The 10340-nt window shown below is 39.4% G+C and overlaps 1 protein-coding gene across 2 annotated transcripts in view; it reads left to right on the top strand.

Moving 5' to 3' along the window:
* Positions 1 to 10340, top strand: part of LOC112157131 (FERM and PDZ domain-containing protein 1) — a 52062-nt gene that overhangs the window by 13411 nt on the left and 28311 nt on the right. For both annotated transcript variants that reach the window (XM_024289697.2, XM_036213770.1), the window contains 2 exons: positions 9223 to 9345; positions 9483 to 9646. In XM_024289697.2, coding sequence (XP_024145465.1) covers positions 9227 to 9345; positions 9483 to 9646 — 283 coding nt within the window. In that variant the 5' untranslated portion in view covers positions 9223 to 9226. The remainder of the gene's footprint in view (positions 1 to 9222; positions 9346 to 9482; positions 9647 to 10340) is intronic.

Here is a 10340-nt window from a genome sequence, read left to right as displayed (position 1 = left end):
CTCCTGGGCGTGGCACTTGCTTGCTCTGCAGGCCCCTGGGCGTGGCACTTGCTTGCTCTGCTGGCCCCTGGGTGCGGCACTCACTTGCTCTCCTGGCCTTTGGGTGAGGAACTCGCTTGCTCTGGCAGACCCTGGGCACGGCACTCTTTTTCTGTGTTGGCCCCTGGGCACGGTACTCTCTTGCTCTACTGGCCTTTGGGTGAGGAACTCGCTTGCTCTGGCAGACCCTGGGCGCGGCACTCATTTTCTGTGTTGGCCCCTGGGGGCGCCACTCTTGCTCTGCCGGCCTCTGGGTGCGGGATTCGCTTGCTCTGGCGGACCCTTGGCACGGCATTCATTTTCACTGTCGGCCCCTGGGCGGGACACTCTCTTGCTTTCCTGGACCCTTGGCACGGCACTCATTTTCTCTTTCGGCCCCTGGGCGGGACACTCTCTTGCTCTGCCGGCCCCTGGGCGCGACACTCTCTTGCTCTGCCGGCCTCTGGGTGCGGGACTCACTTGCTCTGGCAGACCCTGGGCGCTGCACTTGCTTGCTTTGCCGGCCTCAGGGCGCGGCACTCACGCGTTTTGCTTGAACCTCGGCGGCGGAGGTTGATAATGCTCTCCCCTGCCGGCTGGCTAGTATAATGAGCCAGCCCACTGCGTCCCCACTTAAGCCAATGTGGGAAAACACAGGTGGGGGCCAACACAGAAACTGCAGACAAACCTTGAGGCTCACATTTTCTGCCCAATTTTAAACCATATGGGGCCCACTTGGCCTTACTGGCTGGGCTGTTGCTGAAACCTTGTAGCAGAGTTTGTGTCCTGCCCAGTGTATTTTCTAAGTCCCAAAAAACTCTTTGTCAAGCTGAATTATTATTATCTGCTAGATTCACAATGATTTCAATGCGATGATAAGCTAATTTTTCTTTATTTACGGTTTCCATCATCAGAAAAATTACACAAGATTACTTTAAAAAACACAAAAAAAGACCATTTTAATCCGAGTGGGTCTTTAAATTGCTGCAGTTCAAAAAAATAAAATCATGTTATCAGCCGTTCCTAAAGAAGTGTACATAAAGTGCTTGTTGTTGTTATTCTTTTGATAATGTACATAATTAATTCACACTCACACATTGACATAGAAAGAACATGACATGTTGCAAGGTTTCAAAAAACAATGCTAAAGCGGTTGTGGAAAAAAAATACTCGCGTAAAATCAACTCCTTCAACACAGAACTTAACCTAAGAATGGAGAAGACGAATAGAGACAGAGCAGATGACAGTATGGATTTCTCACAGTCTCAAGAGGTCTCAATTGTAGGCAGCAGGGGAAACACTGAGTGCTGCTGCAGCCCCATTAATCACGTTACGTGTTTCCCTGCACCATTGTTTCCTCTGCCTGTCCCGGTCGGAGCAATAAGGAACACAGGCAACAGTTTCATGCAGCAGTTTGATCCAGACCATGTGTTCTGAGTAAAAAATTGTTTAGGGAAAGAAAAATGTGCAAATTAGTGGAATTTGTTAACATCGACGCAGAAAAAAATGCTAAAAGAAGGAGTTTTTTCTTCTAAAATGATGCCCTCCAGTTTTGCCTTACAACTCAATTATATACAAATTAAAGCTTTCTTTAAAAATTCTGTATGATTAGAGCTATATCAGGAAAATAGAAACGACTTATACTCAGGTGCGACTTATATATGATTTCTTTTTGTCTTTGTTATGCATTTTTTGCTGCTGGCACTTCTAGTCTTGAGTGACTTATAGTAAAAAAATAATAGGGTAATTATAATGGTATAATTTAGATGTGGATAAGCATGTGTGTATGCGTGCATGTATATGCATATGTATGTATGTGTGTATATTTCTTTATCTTCTTTTACTTTTTAATTGGATTTTCCAATCAATTCATGATGTAATTAGTTTGATATATCTATGAATTGATATATATATATATATATATATATATTTAGTTTGTCTTCTTTAGTTTGTTTTGTTAGCAAAGAAACAAACTTAAATACCAAACTCACAACGTGAAGGTGAATAAGTTTCATACAGAGAAAGAGGTTGGCTTTCTGTTTTTGATGATATTTGTAATGCAGGGAAGGAGTCTTTTGGATCCATGTGCAAACGTTTTACTGAAGAAGAGCATGGGCAAGACATAATGCGTAGTCGAAATACAGGCAAAGGTCAAAATCACAAGGGTGAGGCAGATTAACTAGAAAACAGGCAAAGGTCAAGGCACAGAGGCGATAACTAGGAATAATATAGCTCAGAATGTCTGCTAGACAAAACAAGACTTCACAAAATAGAAGTGGCTGGTGGTTGTTTAAATGCTGGAGGGTACTGATGAGCTGATGGTGATCAGCTGTGCTGGAAGGTAACAGCTGTGCTGGATGGAAGGTGGCTGATGGGACTTGTAGTGAGGCAGTGGAGGCTAAAACTCTGGTGAGGGCTCCCTCTGGTGGACGGAAGTGAGGGCTGATGGTTGAATCATGACAACATTTATGTAAAAATACATATTTCTTCTCCCTTTTGTTCTTTACATCAGATGTTTTTAACAGCAGAAATATTCAAAATAAAAACTACAGTCAGTTTAGTGTGGTGAAACTGTGGTAAAGATGTTGATTGTTGACCTTTTGCTCATTTTAATGGCAAATTTATGATTTTGCTGCAAGAATTTAAACTCAAAAAGAAGGGCAGACTTGAAGAATACTGCTACTACTACTACTAATAATAATAATAATAATGCATTTTATTTAAAAGTGCCTTTTAAAACAGTCAAGGACACTGTACAAAGTAAAAAATACAATAAAAACCACTCTAAGAAAATGTTAACAGCACAATAAATACATTGACATTGTGATAAAATCAGATTACAGATGAAGAAAAATTATGAATTTGGGAAAGGTTTTGAATCTGGATTTAAAAATGGAAAAAAAAGGAAGTGTTTGCTCTTAAAAACATGAGAGCGCGCGACTATGTTTGAGACTTCCTGTTCTTCATCGACCCCACATCAACACAACCACTTTAATTAAGTTTGAAAATTCTGGGTGGATCTTTTTTATCCGACTTATTGCTGCGTCTCGGAGTGAAGAGTCGGGAATAAACAGCAGCCAGTCTGCACTCCACACAAATACAAAATCTGATGAGCCGTCAGTTTTCAGCCGAGCCGTGCAGAGGATTGCAAATCTGTATTTGTGTTTGAGACGACAAGGGCTGGGAAAAACACTCGCTAAACGTTTTATCTCCCTGATTTACCTTCTGATTTACTGTTGTTATTCTCAGCTGCAACACAGGAAGGGAGAAGTTGGACTGCTGAGTTTGCAAACATGAAGCACTTAGAATACTGTTCCTTTCAGCAGGCAACATTGCAGATGGAGGAAGCTCATTTAGCAGAAGCTAGAATTCTAAAAATGCACAAACCTACAAATCATTTCACTCCTGTCTTAAGAGGTAATGAGTTCAATAATTCAAATGTGACTTACTGTTTAAAGGAAATTAAAGCGAACTTTTTCCTTAAGCTTGACTTCTGTATTTGTGTTCAGCAGCTGAGAGCATGAGAGAAACCGGATTCCCTCCACTTAAGACCTAATCTAATATACTCAGAGGGAGGGACACACAAGTGGGTGATTACATGGTCAATAGTGGGATGGCAGGAAAACATTGCATGAGGCAGGAAGGACCGGAATATCATGCCAGAGTCCGAAAAAAAGAAATCAATGATCTAAACTGAAGCAGAAAATGATGCTCGTCTTCTGAACTCTGTTTTTTCATAGCATTTGTTATCACTTTGTTAGCATTATTATTTAAGAAATAAATGTTTAAAAAGACAGAAAAACAAACCTTTGATTCTCTGCTGCTTCAAAAATATCAAAGATAGACTTACAATCATTTTAGGCTTAACATCTTAAATATTTTTAACGTGTTTTTCCTCCTTTCATCTCATTTCTAAATGCTGTGTTTGCAAAACAAGAACTGCTACGCTGTTGCCGTTTGTCATGGCAGACTTGATTAACTCTGCTCATGTGCTATTCCTACAATGAGTCCGGACTGGGAAGCCCTGGTTGTGAATGAGCTGCAAACCAAACCAAATCTTTCAGGAACATTTGTGGAGATCAATGATTTCAGAACTTCACCGCCGGCGTGTTTGTGTATGGATCAGTTTCACCAATGAGAACACAGAGTGAGCGGCGTGGTGGGATTACTCTGACCCTCGGAAACATAAGAAGCTCTCCACTACCTGAGAAGTGAATGAGGCCAAAGATTGAGTGAAGATATGGAACAAGGAGTACCAACGACCTGATGGGAGGAAGGAACAGAAGGAGAGGGGCACTTGCAGACAGATGGACGGATAATGTGGCCATGACTCAAGATCCCCCAGGAGACACTGGTGTCTGGCACTCAACACCTTCATCACCAAGCCCTCAACATCTTCTACTTTTTATCAATCCTGACATTCTCCTTCCTCTCTCTTATTGCATTTGTCTTTTTCTCCTTTTATCCTCCACCTCTCTTCTGTTTTTTCTTCTTATAATGGAGCCAATGTCCACCATTAACAGAATCGGGGGGAGATTCCTTCCTGCAGCTGCTCTTTGGGGGATGAAGCAGACCTGCTGAGATCATTCTCCTTTATCTCATTCAGCTGTTCACAGCTGTGGTCATAGACTCACATACTCACCACTGCTCAGTACATACGTCCAAAGAAATCGGATATTTGTGCATCTGTTTGCCAGTCACGAATGTTAATGTTATTCATGCTTCTGGTTGCTCCTTTCATTTGTATGGAAACATCATACTTCGTCCTGCTTTGGTGCACCAAACGAAGAACCATAGTTGTAGCAATCAGCAAATCCTGGACTGTAAGGATCAGATCGTTTTTGCAATTCTTCTTTCTGTGTGGGTCTTTGAGTCAAAATGTTTGTTGGGAATATTTAAAGGAAATTTGGAAATTATGATGGGATGGTCGCAGGTCCTACTGTTTGGTGACCATTTTGCAGCAATTTTCATATTTTTGCAAAACATCGGAAAATAAAACTTTTGCTAAGTCTTCATCAGGGGTGTCAAACTCAATCGCTCAGGGGCCGAAATTCAAAGCACACTTTAGGCTGAACAGCATTTATTGAACTCACTGAAACTACATTCTTAATACTTTAAAACATAGCTTTTTAACATCACTATGAATAAAAACAGGCAGGAATATTATTCCAGAATAAATCAACATAAACCTTAAATAACTTTCAATAATAAATATATTTTGTCAAAATTAAACAAGTTGGAAATAAGCGCAAGATAACATTGGGTCATTAATAATAAATAAAATAAAATGATCTGGAGGGCCGGTTCCGGGGTCTTGACTTTAACACATGGTCTACACCCACAAGCAAAGTTTCGTTGACCTTAGATGTTGGGAAGAAAAATTATACACCTTTAGTACCACCTACAAATTTAAGCTCCTCCTAGGAATCTCGACCTCCTAACTCCTCGAGAGTGATTGGGAAGCTATTCGGGAAAAATGTTAGAATTAGAAGTTGCAGATTTTGAAAAGTGTGGCGTGCTCTCAAAAGGGGCGTTCCCTTGTTATTCACATATTTTTTACTGGAATATTGTGAAAATTTTTTGTTGGCTTGAGTTGAACAAAACAAAATGACTGGGCGTGGTTATCGATAAACCTCATTAGCCAAGGAAATTCCAAAATGTATTGTTGCTGATTCTTTTGCAGATGTGACACAGGAAGTCTTTTATTTTGAAAGGAAGTCTTGTGAACCCCTGTTAAAAGTTATTAACGGTTTCATATTTGGGAGAAAAAAATTCTATTTTCTCATAAAGTTTGTTATATGAATGGCAAAAAATAATAGTTCATTTATATTTCTTGTAAAAATAGCAATAACATAAATACAAAGTCTTATTTTTTAAAGGATGTGTGGCTCCTACTAGGTTGTGGTCAGTGAGAAATCGACCTAAATGACTCTTAAAGGGTTAAAAGTTGCAGATTCCTGCCACAGGTTAAATTAAAAGTAAACTGGTTGCTATGAAGATAACGCCAAGAAAAAATCATAAAAAATCTTCCACTCTGTATATCAGGCAGAACCCATTAGTTTACTGGAAGACACCGTGATGATCAATAATGCTTTAATTTTAAATATTTGGCATATTTTTGCTGATGTCATCCAAACGTTTTCTGTTCTGGCACATTTAGAGCCCATTTCAATCAGACGATCCATACTGAGCTTGAGTTTTCTGGGCAGGAGTTTGCTGGAGCTGGGCTTCAGCGCAGATCCATGCAGATTACCTGGTATATTAAGCCTCTTAAATTAATCTGACTTGTTTCTGCGGCAACTGTTCTGCAGAAGTGACCCCTCTGAAATCAAAAGCTAGTCTAGAATGAGTCTACCGCTGCTTGTGTTAGGTGCCGCCTCCACGCCACACAGTAGTATCAGGAGTTGTCTCTGACCTGTCTCAGCACATTCTGTTATTGGCTTTTTGTCTCGAACTGGTCCAATCCTACCCTTAACTGGCTGCCTGTGAATATTAGAGTTCATTGTAAGATTCTTTTATTGATTTTTAAGTCTTCAAATAATTTTGAACTCCTCCTTCCATCCCATGTGTCTCAGGTCAGCTCATCAGCTTCTCCTGGAGTTATCAAGGTCCAAGGAGAAGTTTAGAGGGGAAGGAGCGTTATCAATCTGTGCACAGATGCTGTAGAACACGTTACCACTGAGCGTTCAGCGAGCATCCTTATTGTCCATTTTTAAAATACAGCATGAAAATTGTGTTTTAAACATGTTTAACGGTTTGTTAAACATTTTTAGGGTTTCCAGAGCAAAATAAATCCCCATTTTTCCAGACGAATTTCTGCTTTTCCATGATTTTATGTCTAGTGTGTAAATACAAAATTAAAAAAATGATAAAATAAACATAGACTCACATAGGAGAGGTTTTGCTGATTAAAATGATACCTAATAAGCAAGCAGGTAGTTTTAAATTGAAAACAGAGGTAAATTCAAAAGTTGACAAAAACTGAGTTTTAGACCTTAAAGAGTTAAAAATAAATGTTCTAAATGTACAATTTTTTGTGTGATTTCATATTGTGATTTTTTGCAGATAATAAGTGGCTCTAATACTCTAACTAAAAAAAAAAATAATAATAATATTGATTAATTGTGATTAATTTTTTCCAGATTTGCGATCAATTGGTTAGTTTTTTAACCGATTCCTGTCCCTAATTTAATTTGATAGTATGCAAATTGTGCAAAATTAGTTTAACTTATACCTCAAGCTAAGAGCCTGACCAGCTCAGTGGCCTTGTGGTAGAGTGTCCACCCTTAGGCTGGAAGGTTGTGGGTTCAAATCCAGGTTGAGTCATAGCAAAGACTAAAAATGGGACGCAGTGCCTGATTGGGGGTGGGGGGTTAAACCACCAAATGGTTTCTGAGTACGGCTGTGTCTGCAGCTCACCACTCCCCCACAGATGGGTCAAACAAATGTCATACACTTAGGTGTATACCAAATAATGGGACTTTAATCAATATTTACCCCTCTAAATGAACTAAACTCCCAAGACAATGTTAATACCACGGTTCCAGTTTGACAAGTTCACGCTTATGTTTTGCTACTTTTTTTTGTTTATTTTAATTATTATATTAAGGTTCTGCGTATAAGCCGGTCTCTTGCGTCTTCCACAACACTGATCCAAACCTGGAAACACCAAATGTGACCGCTCTGCTTCCTGAGTTACAGCCACTTATGCACATGTAAGCCGATACGGCATTACCTAAAATATTGCGGGGTCCAGAGAATGGTCCATTAATGAAGCCCCACAGGCACAGAGGAGACTTGCGTCCATTACATCTATCTCCACAATCACATGGCCTATCAGAGGCTGTGTGTGACAACCAGCTGCCTCTCTGCTGCACAGCAGGGACCCATTTCAAGGAGTGGGATTGTTGGAAATCATGAAGATGGTTTTGGGGCTTGAAGACAATACCACATCGGTCGACTCACAACTCAGACTAAGAGCCTGTTTGGCTGCATGTTGTCATCATTTATGGCTTTATCTTAGAACCCACATCATCATTTTAAACCCACATTCAGACAATTTAGCTAATTCACAACCAGCTTTTGTTTTACTTAAGTGTAATTAGTCTTCTCTTTTCAAATTATAAATGTTTCAACACATTTATTGACACTTTTATTGTTACTTAATTAATTATTATTTAAAATTAAACCTAAAACATGACTGAAATGTGGATGTAATTAGGTTAGAAATGCAATATTTTTGATGAAGATTTCTTAATTTAGATTTTTTTTAATTAAAAACAAAATTAAAGTTTTGATTATCTGAATGTTTTAAACTGTTACATAAAAAATAGTGACATGTTTGGGATTTTAGATAAAAAGTTAATTTTTTTAATCAAACAAGAAATTGCCAAATGTTATGTTTGCAGCTTGTTTGAATTGAACTGAATGTAAAAAGAATTTGAGACAAATATAGTCTAATATTGACCAATTCTTATGATGTTAAATCATGCAAACTTTCATGAAGCTAAAAAAAATGGTAATTTATCCACTTACTTGGTAATTATTAATGAAGCTATAATTGGAAGAATAAAACATTGTATCCTTAGAAAAATTACTTATTTTATTCTTGTTTAGTTTTAGCATCAACACTTTCAAGTTTAGATTTTTTCTGCAATAGTATCAGATATTTTATTTATTACTAAAAAGTGTGATTTTATTATTTTTCTTTAACTAAAATGACATTGGATCAACTTTTGTCTGTTTTGTTTAAACATAAATTTTCATGTTTGCTCATTAAAGTTGCCAAAATTTTTAGTTTTAAATCTTTCTAATATTTTAGGACTGTTTTTAGCTAAAGCTGATAGATTTCAAGATGTACTACATTTTGTTATTCTTAATATTGCACACAAATACAAGTTACGCATTAGTAGTATTGCATTTTTAAAAGAAAAAGCATTTATCTTTTGTGTTCAGCCCATTGAACACATCTAATCCACCTCCCAGACACAGTGCATGTTTACTGGCGTCAGTGATAATTTAGGAGGGATCTGTCTTGCCAGCCCACATGAGCACATGCTAAGTGTGTTTACGGGACTCAAGTGTTGATTGTTCCTCGCAGAGCTGCTCGCCTTCCCTTCCTCTGGACTCTCGCTTCGCTCCTCTGCTCTCAAAGCATTGTCTTCTGCCTTTTAAATGACTCATTTGTGCTTTGATTCCTGTCAGGTAAATGGAGGTGCAGGATCGGAGCCGCTCCCCCTCCCGCAGGACCAGCCGGGTGGAGCAGGTGGTGGGACGATGGCTGAGACGCTCTCGAGATTTGGGCAGCAGGTCCCACTCTCTGAGCAGGTAAGCATCAGATGTATCCTCTGTCCCACGTTAGACTCGATTTTTGATGTTTAGAACCTTAAGAGTGACCTCAGGTCTTACCTGTCCAGTGTCCATATGCCGGTAGTTTTAACATGTGGCGGAATAATTCTTTCCAGAGATCGAGCCGCGGCTGATGGGAAGCCAGCAGGGTCCAGCGGCTGTGATCACAGGAACTACCCGTTCCGCTTCAACGTTCAGATCCAAAGAGACCCAAACCTGAACTCTCATGGCTTCACACTCTCCTCTCAGACCCCCATCCTGGTGGAGGAGGTCACCCCAGGTAGGACATGATCCCTGTGTGTTACCAGCAGATCTTTTGGGACCTTTGGACCTTTTATAGTGCACTGATATACTGATCTGCAGAACTTTCAGGAATGCAATGATAAGTGCAATGATGTAGAATAATGGATCATCATAGGAGGCCGGTTGGTGATCTTGACCACAGATGTTGCTAAAAACAAAGCAGCACTCTTCATGGCAGCACCGCTCTGTCAGGGAGGATGGATGTGGAGCTGATGCTGCATGTCTGACTCAGATCAGTTTGGTCTGCATAACTCTCTGCTAACACATCCTGTCATAACTCACTTATCCTGATGTGCAGTGCTTTGAAAAAGTAGTTGAGCTATCATGGGTATTTTTTCCTGTATTTTATGCTGATATGAGTCTGACCAACAAAATCATTTTAACATATAACTGTCTTGTCCAAGTAACAATGTAGATTTTGAGCAATTATTTAATCTTTGGGGTTTTTTTAATCTACCCTGTTAATGTACACAATCACCCAGAAAAGGGCAAATTCTTTCTGTGCGGCATACAACTCAGGAGAGCAGCACCTCCTTCGGACACAAAAATGTCAGACTAGCGTCTGGAGTTGTCTGAGTTTTTGTGACGAACCGGAATAGTCACATGACTGAAAAAGAAATCTGGAAATACATGAAACTGTTAATAAAGAAACTCTAATATGCGGGGTAACA

The sequence above is a fragment of the Oryzias melastigma genome, linkage group LG1, assembly GCF_002922805.2.
Source record: "Oryzias melastigma strain HK-1 linkage group LG1, ASM292280v2, whole genome shotgun sequence".
In the NCBI taxonomy this organism is placed as follows: Eukaryota; Metazoa; Chordata; class Actinopteri; order Beloniformes; family Adrianichthyidae; genus Oryzias; species Oryzias melastigma.
Note: the sequence above shows the minus strand (reverse complement) of the source record. Positions and strands in the feature narration are given on the sequence as shown.